Genomic DNA, 17,026 nt, shown 5'->3' on the forward strand with positions numbered 1-17,026 from the left:
CTGACCCACACCCCTGTGTGCAGCTGTCAGTTCTTCCCACCAGCTTCTCCTATCTCCACCAGCATCACCACCACCATCTCTTGCCTGAACTACATAGCAAAGACCTTTGACCTGGTTTGCTTTTGCTCCAGCCTCCCCTTAATCTCTTCTCTACAGATCTGAAATGCAAGTTTGATCACATCATTCTCCTGTTAAAACTCACAAATGGTTTCCCATCAGTATTTGAATAAATCTGAATATTCTTAGCCACTGGTGGTCTGACTTCTACTTTCTTCTCTTGCAGCCCTTGTTCCAGCCAAGCTGCCCTCTTTCAGTCTCTCTGTTCACCATGTTCCCTCCTACCAAGGTCTCTGCACATGTTGTTCATCTGTCTGGAATATTTATTTCTTCTATCTAATTTCTTCAGATCATAGCTCCAAGCTTCCTCCCTCCCTTGATTTGGTCCAATTTCTCATTATATTTTCTTGAATGACTTGTCTCTCCTTTTTCTTACTGGGCGGAGTTTCAATTTTATGATTTCTCTGTGATTGTACAATTACCCCTCCAGTGGATTACAAGCTCTGCGGTCCAGGGCCTTGTCCTTAAATGCTTATATTCAGTGCCTACAGAGTATATTGAACTTGGTAGCCAGTAAATAGCTGTTGAATGAAGGAATAAGGAAGGGCAGACAACTTTCTTAGCTCGTCTGTTTAGGCTAATACAGTTGCACAGCTAGCTCTGAACAACTCATAACTGATCTCTGTTTTTTAAAAAAGAGATATGAAAAGAGTCACCAGAAAAAGGATAAATTAAGGAATTTAAATTGTTGACAAGGTGGAAATTTAAGTGACTCGCCTATAACCAACCCACAGAAGGCAGTTATCACGTTATCTTGGCCATGTTACATGTAGCACATCCGGAAATTACTCATATAAAACACGGGCTTGAAGCTCTGTTTTATACATGGACCTGATTTTGAGGCAGGAAAAAACTGTGAAAGGGTGTTGTACAGTCCAGACCATGTAGCATAAATTGTCAAAGGCACCAACATATCAGTGGAAAGTGACCAACCATAAACTCCAATCCCGATTTTATAAGACTATTTCCAGAAGAAAAACTTCACTGTGGCAAGCTCCTTCTCAAAATAGCTCAGCCTGCTTATTTTCCATCTTAAACCTCTGCTGTGACAATTACAGCTTTTTCCAGCACCTTGCAAAACCTTGCAAAACCCAGGCTGTCAGACACTCTCATTTCTGGAAATGGGTCTGCGTTTGCCTCAGATACATGCAAGCAATTAGTGGGCAGAAACATTATCTGAGCAGTCACCACCCTGTCTTCATTTCCAAGCAATGGTCAAGTTTAAAGGCTCTTAATGATGCCCTAGAACATATTGTTGGTGGCGAGTAGCCAATGAGAATTGCCAGGTTCCCACCTATTTAACATGTGATTCCATCTTCAACCATAAGCGTCAGTTTTGCTGACTGTCCAGTTGTACAACCTTCTATTGGGATGAGCCCCAACCACTTCAATCTAGGCTTAATTAAAGACTTGGAATATAAGCAAGAACACATACTGGATGCTTCTCTTTTTGCACCAGCCCTTCCCACATTTGTACCACAAATGTTTGCCTTTGCTAGAAATAATGGAGCTGGACCAAGGTGTTTCCTGGCATAGTGACTGAGGTCATGGGGCCCATGTCACATAAAATCCAGGGCACAGATGGGCTCATGTGGCACCTCCACAATAATCGACTGCCAAAGCTTTCTTCTCTGGACTTGAAGCAGTAGAGTCAATAGAAGCCTTCCCTCTACGGTTATCTGGCACTTCTATCTCACCATGTCCCCGGAGGATCTGCTGGAACTATACTGGAAAAGAAGCAATGATACTTTCCTGGCTATGAAAATTGCTGAAGTAGAACCAAGCAGTGTCTTTTTTGAAATTCTAGCATGACAAAGAGGCAGTCTTTAAAAAACAGCACTGTTTAAAAGATATTTCAGCTGGGAGAACAGGGGTATTTATATATTCTAAGGGGAGCTCTGTGGTTCATGGACGCTGCTCCTAGTAATTCTGAAGCCCATTAGCAGTTTGTTCATTTTAATGTCCCAGAGTTATACACTGCTGTGATTTAGGGTGGGGTCCGCTCAGCGAGCGCCACCTTAGTAAAGGATGGTCACAGAATGCATCTCTCCAGCCTGCTCACAGCCAGCCTAGCTCGACAACTTGACCTGTAGAGACCCTACAGGTTTTAGAAGTAGAAAGAGGTGAATTGAACCCAGCCTTTGCCACATATTCTGTATGCCACTTTGACCATACTACTTTGTGTCACTGAGACTCAGCTTCTTCATCCATCAGATAGTGATAAGACTTTATTTCAGGATTGTTACAGGAGATAAACGAAGTCAAACAGTTAAAGTGCCCACTGGAATTCTTAGAGCATAATAAATACTGCGGATATATAGGTTGCACCCTACACCACCACACAAGTGATTCTGGGAAAGAGCAGGGCAAAGTGCAGTCTGGAGTCTGGAGTCCTGATCCACGCACTTGGGGTTTGTAGGTGTTCTGCATACACAGCTCTAGGCTGAGCTATTTACATCCTCATTTGTGTTCCAAATAGAAACAGAATGATGATTGATGTGTGGCCATATTATTTTTACTTACAGAAAACTTATCATAGCTATAAAAGAATAAAAAATGATATACTTCAAAAATACTTTCTTTTCTCTCATAAATTCCCCAACTAAACAACAATTGTATTATTATTATTATTATTATTACCGCTGAGGGTTTCAACACTTTTCAGTGTTGAAAAGACAATGAATATGGATGCATTTTAAATGTCATCTAAGTTATCTTCCTTCCCGGGAACTTACGTTACTCATGAAAAAAGCTGAGGTATTCCAACCTCTCCCTAACTTGTCAGTGTTAGTGGTTTGCTAAAGCAAAGTAATCAAGTGACCATCCCCAAGAAAAAGAAATGCAAAAAGGCAAAATGGTTGTCTGAGGAGGCCTTACAAATAACTGAGAAAAGAAAAGACATGAAAGGCAAAGGAGAAAAGGGAAGATATACCCATTTGAAGGCAGAGTTCCAAAGAGTGGCAAGGAGAGATAAAAAAGCCTTCCTCAGTGATCAATGCAAAGAAATAGAGGAAAACAACAGAATGGGAAATACTAGAGATCTCTTCAAGAAAATTAGAGATACCAAGGGAATATTTCATGCAAAGATGGGCACAATAAAGGACAGAAATGTCCTAACAGAAGCAGAAGATATGAAGAAGAGGTGGCAAGAATATATAGAAGAACTGTACAAAAAAGATCTTCAAGACCCAGATAATCATGATGATGTGATCACTCATCTAGAGCCAGACATCCTGGAATGTGAAGTCAAGTGGGCCTTAGAAAGCATCACTACGAACAAAGCTAGTGGAGGTGATGGAATTCCAGCGGAGCTATTTCAAATCCTGAAAGATGATGCTGTGAAAGTGCTGCACTCAATATGCCAGCAAATTTGGAAAACTCAGCAGTGGCCACAGGACTGGAAAAGGTCCGTTTTCATTCCAATCCCAAAGAAAGGCCATGCCAAAGAATGCTCAAACTACCACACAATTGCACTCATCTCACACGCTAGTAAAGTAATGCTCAAAATTCTCCAAGCCAGGCTTCAACAATACTTGAACCGTGAACTCCAGATGTTCAAGCTGGATTTAGAAAAGGCAGAGGAACCAGAGATCAAATTGCCAACATCCGTTGGATCATCATAAAAGCGAAAGAGTTCCAGAAAAACATCTACTTCTGCTTTATTGACTATGCCAAAGCCACTGACTGTGTGGATCACAAAATATTGTGGAAAATTCTGAAAGAGATGGGAATCCCAGACCACCTGACCTGCCTCTTGAGAAACCTACATGCAGGTCAGGAAGCAACAGTTAGAACTGGACATGGAACAACAGACTGGTTCCAAATCGGGAAAGGTGTATGTCAAGGCTGTATATTGTCACCCTGCGTATTTAACTTATATGCAGAGTACATCATGTGAAATGTCGGGCTGGATGAAGTACAAGCTGGAATGAAGATTGCTGGGAGAAATATCAATAACCTCAGATATGCAGATGACACCTCCCTTATGGCAGAAAGTGAAGAAGAACAAAAGAGCCTCTTGATGAAAGTGAAAGAGGACAGTGTAAAAGTTGGCTTAAAGCTCAACATTCAGAAAACGAAGATCATGGCATCCGGTCCCATCATTTCATGGGAAATAGATGGGGAAACAGTGGAAACAGTGTCAGACTTTATTTTTTTGGGCTCCAAAATCACTGCAGATGGTGATTGCAGCCATGGAATTAAAAGATGCTTACTCCTTGGAAGAAAAGACCAACCTAGACAACATATTTGGAGCAGGAAATGGCAACCCCCTCCTGTGTTCTTGCCTGGAGAATCCCAGGGACAGGGGAGCCTGGTGGGCTGCAGTCTATGGGGTCGCACAGAGTCAGACAGAACTGAAGCGACTTAGCAGCAGCAGCAGCAGACAGCATATTAAAAAGCAGAGACATTACTTTACCAATAAAGGTCCGTCTAGTCAAGGCTATGGTTTTTCCAGTAGTCATGTATATATGTGAGAGTTGGACTATAAAGAAAGCTGAGCACCGAAGAATTGATATTTTTGAACTGTGGTGTTGGAGAAGACTCTTGAGAGTCCCTTGGACTGCAAGGAGATCCAACCAGTCCATCCTAAAGGAAATCAGTTCTGGGTGTTCATAGGAAGGACTGATGATGAAAGTGAAACTCCAATACTTTGGCTACCTGATGCGAAGAGCTGACTCATTTGGAAAGACCCTGATGCTGGGAAAGATTGAGGGCAGGAGGAGAAGGGGACGACAGAGGATGAGATAGTTGGATGGCAATACCAACTCAATGGACATGAGTTTGAGTGGAATGAGTTTGAGTGGATGTTGGTGATGGACAGGGAGGCCTGGTGTGCTGCTGTCCTGGGATCGCAAAGAGTTGGATACAACTGAGTGACTGAACTGACAAATAACAAGTGCTGGAGAGGGTGTTGTGGTGAACCAATGTAAACTGGTGCAGCTATCATGAAAATAGTATGGAGGTTCCTCAGAAAACTAAAACTATAATAGAATTACCATATGATCCTTTTCCTGGATATAAATATGGACAAAACTACAATTCAAAAAAATATATGTACCCCAATGTTCATAGCAGCACTATTCACAATAGCCAAGACATGGAAATAATCTAAATATCTATTAACTGATGAATGTATGAGGAAGATGTGATACATATACACAATGGAATACTACTCAGTCCTAAAAAGGGAATGCATTATAGCTATTTGCAGCAACATGAAGTCAACTAGAGATTATTATGCTAAGTGAAGTGAAGTCAGGCAGAGATAGACAAATTTTATATGATATCAAGTATATGTGTTATCTAAAATATGACCCAAATGAATCTGTCTATGAATCAAAAACAGACTCATAGACATAGAGATCAGACTTGTGGTTGCTAGGGGGGAGGGTGGGTGGGGGAAGCATGTACTGGGAATTAGGGATTAGTAGATGCAAACTATTACATACAGAATGATAAACAAGATCCTACTCTTAGCACAGGGAACTATATTCAATATCCTGGGATAAACCACAATGGCAAAGAAGACAAAAAATGGATGTATATATGTGTATAAGTGAGTCACTTTGCTGTACAGCAGGAATTAACACAACATAGTAAATCAACTATACTTCAATAAAAAAGATTCATTTAAAATGACTCTGGGGATATCAGTACTGTAATGGGTCCTAACGTGTTTTAAATCACTAATATTCTAACTAAATTCATAATGGAGGCCTTCGACTGAATAATTAATATCAAATATCCCAATGGCATCAAGGATATATTGGCTATGAGGAAATGATAAAAAGTTTGATTAAAATGGACTTTTATTTGAGGAACTAAGTGACATAAAAATGATATGGCAGCAGCATTAACCCCCTGATCTCAGCGGCTTGGCATCTTTAAGACGGTATTACACACTAGGGCTTTTTGCATTTTTCAGGAAGTTTGAGTTGACAATGGAGACATCTTAATCTCACAAAGACCTAAATTGCTGCTAATTCATCATTTTGTCCCCTGCATTAAGAATGAGGTGGTGTCAGAGGGGCCAGTCAAATAAACAGCTAACACTATGGGGCTGGGGAAGTAGAGACGAGATTTTCAGGGACTGAGGAGAGAAGATGAGAAAGTTGAATCTGGTGGGGTAAAAGAGCTTCATTGATTTTCAAAAGCACTAAACTCTGTCACATGCATATGTAGAAAACACACTGGAGACAAGCTCCTCAGCCCGTGTCAGCATTCCTGCGAAGTCAGAGCCATAGTCACAGCCTGGGGTGCTGAGAGGTAGCTTTTCACTGCAAGAAGGGGCTATTCAGGTAAAGCTGTGTCACCAGAAAGGTGACAGGGAGACTGGCCATGATTCCTTGGATCTAGATGAAGGACAAAGGGCTCTGTCTAGAGACTTGTGAAGAGGAAGTTTTTGTAGCTGAAATGGCCTCAAACCCCAGGTGAACATCTGACTGGCTGCCAGGGCTGCGGCGAGCAGGACATATATTCTCATGAAGCATCCTACTGGCCTTGTGGCAGAGAAAAGTACTCAATTAGGCAGTGTGGAGACTTGGTCAGCATGTGCAGATCCAGGCAGCCAAATCTCCACCTGCACTGGACACACGCTCCCACACATACACACCTAATGTGCTGTGGCTCAAGTTTTCACTGAACTCATTTAATCACCATCAGCCTCGGCAAAGACCAGGACTGTGGCATTGGTGGAGGTCTTTGCAGAACTCAAGGGTCACTGCCATCTGCTTAGCAAGGGCCAGAAAGTGAGGCAAGGTTGGCAAAGGAAGATTCAATAGCTGTGAACAGAGCGGAGGCTAACTGGAGATAAGAACGAGCAAAGTCAGAGTGTCTTTAAGCAGTGAGGTAAGTGTCTCTGCGGATATTATAACCTAGTGGGCGCTGTGCGTGTTGCAGGCTTAGAAGTCAGCCGTGCGCTTGTGATTGCAGTCTTCCTGGGGCTGGGCAAAGGAGGATGCAGGTGAGAAAGCTGAAACCCATCAAGCAAACCAATGGACATGAGTCTGCTGTTACGATGTGTTCTTCTAGTCTGGGCACAATTGTACCCAGCACCAACTTAGAAGGCGGGTTTATTTTGGGTTCCAAGGAAGCACATATAAGGTGTTTGCTCCTTCTAGAGTCGCTCTTTCTACCTCAAATCAGTTCTAGCGTGTAACTTCTCACGCTAAACTCAAGCTGCTTGAACTGTTCAGAGAGAACTTTTTCCCCCCTTAAGTAACTCTTGTAATAATACGGGTGAGAGCACCATCGGGACTGAAGCCAGATCCGGCCTGAGAGGGTCTTTGTCCCACATCAGTCCCGGAAAGGGAGACTCTCTCCTCGGGAGCGCTCATGAAGCTTTGCATCAGAAAATTTATCATCATCTCTTTTCTTCTGGGTAGATATTATTCTTAATCTTAAAGAACCAAAGTACCAATTTGCAGACACTGCTTTTTCAACTCTCAGGAGTGTTCTAACAAAACAGGATTCCCCTCTTGGTGGGCAAAGTCTATTGCTTAATGTTCATCTAGCAATTACGCATTAAACTGTTCATACTTCAGAGGAAGGACCCCAGGGAATGGGAAAAGAATTGATTTTATGACAGCATTGCAGAGACGGTTGAAAGGCATTACCTAAACTGTTCTATTAGTAATATTCCGTGTCATATGCAAAGATGAATAAGATACGGTCCCTGTCCTCGAAGGCTCTTACACTTTAGTGAGAATGACAAGCAGGTGAGTAAATAACACAGGGTGTGTAAAAATCACAGAGTTTGGGTCTGACTCAGCTGAATGATCTAAGCCCTTAGATGTTAAATGTGCAAACTCGCAGTCAAGGCTGCTCAGGTTCAAATCTCAGCTCTGCTGCTTCCAACTGTTGAACCTGGGCAACTTCACCGAATCTCTCTCTGCCTGTTTCCTTGCTTATGAAATGAAGGTAATAATAGGGATGCTACTGAGTCACAGGATTGCTGTGCACATTAAATCAGTCAGCGGATACAAAGCATTTAGAACAGGGCCTGGTATATAGTAAGTGCGCAGCAGTGGGTAACTATTTGGACTTCTGGATTTCTACTGACTCTAGGGAAAAGGGACTGCCTCATAGAAAAATCAATACTTTTACTGGAAAATAGTGCACTGAACTATTCTGTCCAGTGTTCTGGACATGGAACAACAGACTGGTTCCAAATAGGAAAAGGAGTATGTCAAGGCTGTATATTGTCACCCTGCTTATTTAACTTCTGTGCAGAGTACATCATGAGAAATCCTGGACTGGAAGAAGCACAAGCTGGAATCAAGATTGCCGGGAGAAATATCAATAACCTCAGACATGCAGATGACACCACCCTTATGGCAGAAAGTGAAGAGGAACTAAAAGGCCTCTTGATGAAAGTGAAAGAGGAGAGTGAAAATGTTGGCTTAAAGCTCAACATTCAGAAAATGAAGATCATGGCATCCGGTCCCATCACTTCATGGGAAATAGATGGGGAAACAGTGGAAACAGTGTCAGTCTTTATTTTTCTGGGCTCCAAAATCACTGCAGATGGTGACTGCAGCCATGAAATTAAAAGACGCTTACTCCTTGGAAGAAAAGTTATGACCAACCTAGATAGCATATTCAAAAGCAGAGACATTACTTTGCCGACTAAGGTCCATCTAGTCAACGCTATGGTTTTTCCTGTGGTCATGTATGGATGTGAGAGTTGGACTGTGAAGAAGGCTGAGTGCCGAAGAATTGATGCTTTTGAACTGTGGTGTTGGAGAAGACTCTTGAGAGTCCCTTGGACTGCAAGAAGATCCAACCAGTCCATTCTGAAGGAGATTAACCCTGGGATTTCTTTGGAAGGAATGATGCTAAAGCTGAAACTGCAGTACTTTGGCCACCTCATGCGAAGAGTTGACTCATTGGAAAAGACTCTGATGCTGGGAGGGATTGGGGGCAGGAGGAGAAGGGGACAACCGAGGATGAGATGGCTGGATGGCATCACGGACTCGATGGACGTGATTCTGAGTGAACTCCGGGAGTTGGTGATGGACAGGGAGGCCTGGCGTGCTGCGATTCATGGGGTTGCAAAGAGTCGGACATGACTGAGTGACTGAACTGAACTGAGTGCTCTGAAATAAATGGTTTAAAAATCTTGGGAGGCATTCTTTCCTGCAACTTAGTTATATAAAAACAAATCTATAAAAACAAAATCTCATCTGTGTACTGGTAATTAAAACCCACTGTATACATGGTTCTATGTTAGATCCTGTTGATACGTGCAAAAATGATGGGTATAGAACAATATCCTTTGTTTCAAGGAATTTATAATCTAATAGTGGTGGAAAGGGTCAGCGAAGAATCAAAATCTAATCTAAGATGTTTTCAGTGGCGCTGGTAAAGTGGCAATCCAATGTTATGGAAGTTAAAAGGAGGAAGAGCTAAAGAAAGATGGCAGAGGGCTTGGGTTTTGGCATGGGGGCTTTGAGGTATTAGAGGCTTCCCAGTGGCTCAGCAGCAAAGAATCTGCCTGCAATGCAGGAGATGCTGGTTCGATCCCTGGGTTGGGAAGATCCCCTGGAGGAGGGCACGGCAACTCTCTCCAGTATGTGAGATATGAAGATTAGCCAAGTTCATTTTGGATTCATCATCATAGTGATGAGAACTGAATCTGTAAGAATGGTGGAAGGACTTCCCTAGTGGTCCAGTGGTAAATAATCCACCTGCCAGTGTGGGGGACATGGGTTTGCCCCCGGTCCAAGAAGATTCCACAGGCTGTGGGGTAACTAAGCCTGTGTGCCCCCACTACAGAGCCTGCATGTCCTTGAGCCATGCTCTGGAACAAGAGAAGCCACCAGAATGAGAAGCCTGTGCACCGCAACTAAAGAGTAGCTACTGCTCGCTGCAACTAGAGGAAGCCTGTACATAGTGGCAAAGACCCAGTGTGGCCAAAATAATAAGCAAATAAAATTTTAAAATTAAAGTTTAAAAAAAAGAGAACGGAGGAGGCAGCTCAGAGAGACTCTATATAGAAAACAGGGCTAGAAAGAATAAATATATGCATATGTATAACTGAATCACTTTGCTATACCCCTGAAACTAACAATATTATAAATCAACTACACTCCAATATTAAAAGAAAAGAAAAGACCTGGAGGCAGAGTCAGCTGGGAGCATCAGTGGCATGGTCAGAAGCCTGGGGCAAGAGGTGACAGTTCAGAGGCTGGTGTGGAAAGAGAGACAATTTTTTTCCCCAAAAAGTAGCAAAATGAGAATTTGAGGAGGAAGGAGGGTTGAGGGAAGATCTCTGTTTTCTCTGATGGAATAAAATCAAGTTCATGGGGTCGGCCTGCCACCTGAGCCTGGCTCAGCTACGAGTCCTGACAGCTGGAGGCTTGGTCAGCGTGTCAGGTCCTGAGCCGACAGGAATATCTCTGTCATATCCCAGGACGTTCCCCCACCGGTCACTAGCGGGCCCCTCCCTTAGCATTTCTGTCCTGCGACAAGAGCATTGTGTCCAGCCTTGCTGGTTAATTCACAGTTGTGGGTCTCCACCACTCAGGAGACACGGTCTGAATCTAAGCCTTGTTGGCCAGGGGCCGTGGCCTCTTACCTAGACCTGAGTTAGGGCCCATGTCCCTGACGTGAGCTCCCTATCTGTAAGAACGGCTGTCTCCCAGCAGGCCACTTTAGTTTGTAATGTCGCCTTCATGATCATCTGGACTTGGGTCTTTCTTTAAGAGCTGGCTGATCCCTCAGCCTCAGTTATGCCCCCAGCATATCTCCCTGAGCCATTGGCTCTCCTTTTCTGCATGCTGGGGAACTCGCAGCGAACTGTGCAGCTGAGCCTCTGCATTCACAGTTGTAAGCACAGGGAGGAAAGCCACTGCCAAGGGCTTAATGATAGAGACAAGAGAGGGGTAGTTGATGATGTAGGGTCCCTGAAAAGCCAGTGAGAATGAGCTCTGCTGTACAGGTCTGACTCATTAAAAGAGGGAACACATCATTCCCAGAGAGAAAATTAAAAAGAACTAACAATATTAAAAAAAAATCCTTAAAATACGTCAGCCAGCTTCTTCATTAAGGGTTTTTCTCGAATCACTGAATTTAATACTCATACAAGCATTATACAGAATCCCTAATATCATCCCCGATTTGCAGATTAAAAAACTGAGCCTGGACCAGTTGGATACTTGCCCAAGATCCTACAGGTGAGAAGTGACGGATGGGGCTATAATTATGGGCTGACTCCAAGTCCATGCCTTCACATCTCCCCTTGGGAAGTGTGTGTTGGTGAAGACAGAGCGAGTCTGACCTGCAGGGAGCTGAAGCTGAGGAACTAAGGTTGAATGTCTCAAGGTCGTAAAGAAAAGGAAGTGAGATCATCTCTAGAGACTGGGCCTGGGGGGCTTAGTCATCTTTGCAGAACTTAACGGGAGCAGAAAAAGGTTGGAACGGCCACTGTGGGACAGTCAAGGGAGTTGACAGCACGACTAAAAGGAATTCTGGGCAGCAGCAGGGGCCCAGCTGGGGCTGGATAATGTGAATTTTGTAATGGAACCAATGAACGCTTTTCTGAGTTTCTCCAGCAACCTTTCATCGCCCTTGCATGGAGGACCACAGAAGAAATGGAGAGCCTTTCTGCTCCCTTCTCAGGACTCAACACTTGATTACAAGCCCGGAAGAGCAACATCATGCGCTGATGCACTGAGCCATCTGCAGAGAAGGGATAATGGGGTCCTGTGGGGGTCGGGGATGGGCCAGGTGGGAATGATGGAGGCTGGAGATGGGAGAGGAGAGAGTTTACTGCTGAACGGCCGGACCAGGAGGAGGTCTGTAAAATCAGAATGGGGCCTGGGAGAATTGAAAGAGGCTGGGAGGCGGAAGTGAAAAAGAAGCTGTTTGCAAAAATACATACATTGTTGTTCACACATTATAGCAGCCCAGGAAACAGCCACTTCCCTGCTCACCCAGGGTGAGTAATAATTTGTGTCAGGCAAGAATAGGGGGAGGCTGATTTCCCTCGGTTTGCTACCAAAGAAAAGTGGGGGCCGGACGGCCTGGGTAAAACGTTGGCCTTGGGAAAAGCCTGGCGCTCCCTAACGAGGTTGTATTACAACCACGCTCTGCTTTCCACAACAGCACCCTCAGGAGAAAAGAAATAAAGTCATTTTTCTTCAGAGGTAAAAGATTTAACATTGCTTAACAATAACACTTAACATCGCTTAGCCCTTAGCCTTAGGCAACCCCATAACTACCAAGTGCTGGGAATTGTCTTTCTTCCTGAGCAGGCTAGGGCTCTGGCGTTATTTTGTCAAGTGTCATTGAGCCTGGCAGCAGGCTGTACAGGCCTCCTTTAAAATGACAGAGTTCCATGAAAACATAGCAGGGTGCCCCTTGACTAGGGCTCCTCACCAACTCCATGCACTGGGGGGCATTTTCTGTGTTGATGGCTCCAAATCTGACATATAAATCAACACTATTAAGTCTATCTTAAAACTCCTGTGATGTTCTCCACAAACAGGACAGAAGCCAAATCAGTCAGCAGCATGTTAAGTCCCCAGTAAGGTTGGCCACTGACTTCCTATCAGGAGAATTATTCCTATTTTTAATTAAAAATTTACCTCCATAAATATTTTAAAGCTCCCCACCCCTGTGACTAAGAGGGGATCCAGTGCCTGCAGAGATGTGGTCCCCTCACTCGCCTGACAAAGGAGCAGTGGAGCTGGTGTGATTCAATTGAATGGACAGTCAGATCTCTGGGGGGAGGTTGGGGGGCGGTGGGGGATGAGGAAACCAGGGCAAAAGTCATGTCTCCTGCCTTAGGCATTTGCACCTTGTTGGGTAAATATGGAGCCCCCTCGATGGATTAGAGCACATGGGTGGGGATTCTCTGCATCTCCCCCTTAGATGTGGAGATGGAAACTCAAGTTTGAGCCCCTGCATTAAAGAAAACCAGTGCCAGGGACAGCTCACGCACTTGATCTGAGCCTTATTTATTCTCCATCATGACTCCTTCTTACCAGGAATCTAAAAAGGTACGTCAGCACCTGTAGCCCACCACTTTTGCCACTGTGTTACGTGTGTGAGTGGATGGTTTGTTAAAACTGTTTTCAGTCTAAGATGTTTCGCTTTGGGCTACAGTTATATTCTTGAGGCTGGCAGGATTTTGTCGATCCATATATTGCGATGGCAGCCCCCAGAGTGACAAAGAGCATCAATGTATTGCCTCTGTCAAAAGACTCCTTCCACGGTATTTAATCCTAAAACAGACAGGTTTAGAGTCAGCCACGATTGCGCGTTTCAGGGCTTATTGGTAAACATAAATAGGAGTTGGAAATTCAGAGGACTTTATGGTCATTATCACTTATCTAAGCCTTGGTTGCACTCTCACAAAAAGTGGATCTGCTCCCTCCTGCCCTAGACAGTGGGTCCTGAGGCTGAACTGGCCACAGTGTCTCCAGTCTCCAGATTCTTAGGGCCTTATACGCAGTAGATGATCAGTCGATACTTGAGGAAGGAATGAATGAGTGAAATTTACAGAATTTCTGTACTTATAAATGCTATGTCTGTGCTTTTGATTTGTACCCCAAAAAATCCATTTCCGCAGTCTGAGTACAAGTTGGCCAGGAAAGACATTAAACTGTTTCCAGTTTTCCTTTTTCTTCCTTTTCTAAGAACAGTACTTTCCATCTGCCTTAACCACAATTTCCACACACTTCAATATTGAAAGCCAGAAATTTTGTATTTAAAATGAGTTTTGGAGACTACTTCTATTTTTTAAAATGAAAACAAACTACTAGGCCAGGGGGAAAAATCAGAAGGGGAAAGAAATCAAGGATGAGAAGAGTAACTATGAGACAACATATAAAAAGAGAAATCAGGGAGACAAAATATAGTTGTACAGAAGCTTTTAAAATATCGTATTTTGGGTTTCCTGCTCAATCAGCGTTTAAAATTGGTTCTCTGCTAGATTTGAGATTTTATTACTTTTGAAAATCAACATACTATTTATAAGAGCAGATGGTCACTTACGCTATGCCTGTTGTAATATTCAGGATGTTATTCTTGTCAATTCACACACAGAAATATAGTCAACATGCAACTCAAAACGGTAACCGAGCCGTGAGCTAGCACTTTAACAGTTCAGTTTGATAATGGAAAAGCTCTCCTTAGGGTCCATCCGCACCCTTCTTTTTAAAAGGGGACATTCTGTAAAATTTTAGTTTTCTGGCTGGCATTAACATTTCTTTATTTTTGTTTTTCAAACTCACACGTTCTCACACTCAACTCACTTAACTCCCATGGTCACTGAAGTCTATGTCATCCTGGAAAGGCTTCTCCTTTGTCACGTGTCACTGATCGCAGACTAAAATTATTCTTCGTCTCCCCGATAAGAGGACAAACCTTTGAGAATGGTATCTCATTTTCAGGGTGTCTAGTTATAGCCTAAGTGGCTTTTGTTAGGCCAGAACCGCCAAGCGAACTTTCCCACCCAGATGTCTCTTCCCTTCAATGGGTCAGTGCCTCTCAGCAATATTTGCCTTTTGCCCAAAGAACTCAGCCAGGTTCTAAATCAAGCAAAAAACACCCTCCTAGGTTCACATTTCTCTCCTGCTTTTTAACACCCACAGGAAGCTCCAAGGTTAAAGCTGGCATGCCCTTCCTCATGGGTAATTCCTAGGATAGAGGATTTACTATTTTATTGTCTCTACGCTGGGTGCAGGCTGTTCAATACCATTTTTATAGCAATGGCTTAGGATTTCCATTCAGAATCCAATATTCTTGCTGACATGTTCAATTGCAATGATATACTATTTTCTTCCCTTGAAAAATAACCCAGAAGTGTTTCAATTATTAGCACAGTTGTGAGGATGGCACGAGGGTTGTGGCAGGCGGTGGTAAGGCAAAATTATAACATATTTCTTATTTCAAAGCCAGATTTCTATTTGATGGAGATTTCTCTAAAGACTTTATGTGTGGGTGAGAAGGTGAGGGGAGACCCCTTGGTGATGTACCTGGGTAAGGAGGCGTACTGTCGCTCCATCCCCTCAAAGCGGAGGTTGTGTGCGTTCCCATCTGGACCCTTTCCAGACACCTGTGGAGAGAAAAGTAATTAGAGATGAAGATCCATTATGCACCCTGGTTACTGACAATGCATCTCAAAATTATAATCAGTGCACAAATGCTGCTGCTGCCTGCCAAAAATCAACCATGGAAAAGCAAGCAAGAACTCAGTATCGTTATAGGAATTGACGATCGAGCCACAAACATGGCATTTAACAACAAAGTCACTTCTTTCAAAAGAGGGTCATTGTCAAACTGACTTCTCCTTGTCACCATGCCAGGGGTATTCTGTAGATTTTTATAACCGCTTTTATTCCCTTTTAAAATAGGCTTTAGTTTTCGGAGCAGCTTTAGACTTCCAGGAAAATTGAGAAGATAGTACAGAGAGCTCTCACATATCTGAAACTCAGTTTCTCTATGACTAACATCTCATATTCATACGGTACATTTCTTACAATTCGTAAATCAATGGTGATACTGTATTGATAACTAAAGTCCGTAGTTTATTCAGATTTTACCTAATTTTTTTTTTTGTTCAGGATCCCATTCAGGGCACCATATTACACAGAGTCATCACGTCTCCTTAGGCTTCTCTTGGCTGGGACAAGAATGTATATTTAAAAGTACATTTTCATGGAACCTTTCTTTACTGCCTGGGACTGGCAGCAACCACCTAGTTCTTCCACGGATTCTCTGAAGCCCTCTCTGATCATCTGAACCTCGCTGAGCTCTGTCAGAGACTTGATGAGCAACCACAGAGACGTGACAAACTCTTTTCTATCCAGTGTTGGTCTTGTTGGTTTTGTCCCTTTCAATGTATTATACTTCCTGTGTCTACCTCTCTTCAGGTTTCTTCCACAAGTCTTAGATTCTGAAGGGCACTGAGTGGCTTGGCCCCAGTAGGTTCTCGATAAAATGTGTTAGCTTCATGAATCTAAAGACTTTACATATAGTTTTTGCATATCTGTTGTAACAACTAAAAACACATATGGGATAAACACATACAAGTAATTTGAAGGTACCTGTTGACTGATCAATTCCCCACCTGTCCATGTCAACATATGTGGATTTTTGGCCACTTGCGTGCTCGCTCTGGCGCTGGGGAGGCCTCATATAATGGGTACGGAAGGGGGAAGCATAAAACACAGGAAGTCACAGTGTCAAGGTAGTAGAGAAAAATTTTCTAGGTAGTACTAAATCTGGAATTATTTCCTTCCTACCAGAAGTCCCAGATCTCAAGCAAACCAGCACCCCAGCTTAGGTGGTGTGTGGAGGGAGGGTTTGTTGGGAGAGATATTGCAAGATAAGCATATACTCACATTTAGAGTAAGAAAGACTGTTTCTGGTGTCCAATGACTACAGGAGGCACTTCAAGAGCGCCTATGCAAAACCTCTTTATATTTTATCAGTATATGGAACAGGAGGAGCTGGAATTATTTGAGAGGAAGACAGCCCAGTAGCTACCTAGGTAGGATGAAGACTGTACATATAGACTTGGAAGCAGCTACAGAGAGACAGAAATCTCTGCATTGGGATAAAGCCCTGATTTAAATGGCTGACCTTTTAAACAAAGACTAAGGGCAAGGATGGTATCAGACAATTAGGGGACAAATAAATGGCACTAAAAAAGAAGCGATTGATTACAGTGTTGTTCTTAGTCACGCCTATCTAAGGTTTATTTTGACCTATTTTTTTTATGGAGGAAGAATTAATGTAAATACCAGAACTACATTGAAGATTATTAATTCTAGTTGTTAGAGAAACACTGTGCTTATGTCTTAGTGTGACTTTAGACATTTACAGCTAATCCTTTTCAGTTCAGTTCAGTTCAGTCTCTCAGTCGTGTCCGACTCTTTGCGACCCCATGAATCACAGC

The 17,026-nt window shown here is 43.2% G+C and overlaps 1 protein-coding gene across 1 annotated transcript in view; it reads right to left on the minus strand.

Moving 5' to 3' along the window:
• Window positions 1-17,026, minus strand: part of PARD3B (par-3 family cell polarity regulator beta) — a 1,161,921-nt gene that overhangs the window by 61,069 nt on the left and 1,083,826 nt on the right. Inside the window, exon 22 of the mRNA XM_018060563.1 lies at window positions 15,102-15,181. Coding sequence (XP_017916052.1) covers window positions 15,102-15,181 — 80 coding nt within the window. The remainder of the gene's footprint in view (window positions 1-15,101; window positions 15,182-17,026) is intronic.

The sequence above is a fragment of the Capra hircus genome, chromosome 2, assembly GCF_001704415.2.
Source record: "Capra hircus breed San Clemente chromosome 2, ASM170441v1, whole genome shotgun sequence".
Classification (NCBI taxonomy): Eukaryota; Metazoa; Chordata; class Mammalia; order Artiodactyla; family Bovidae; genus Capra; species Capra hircus.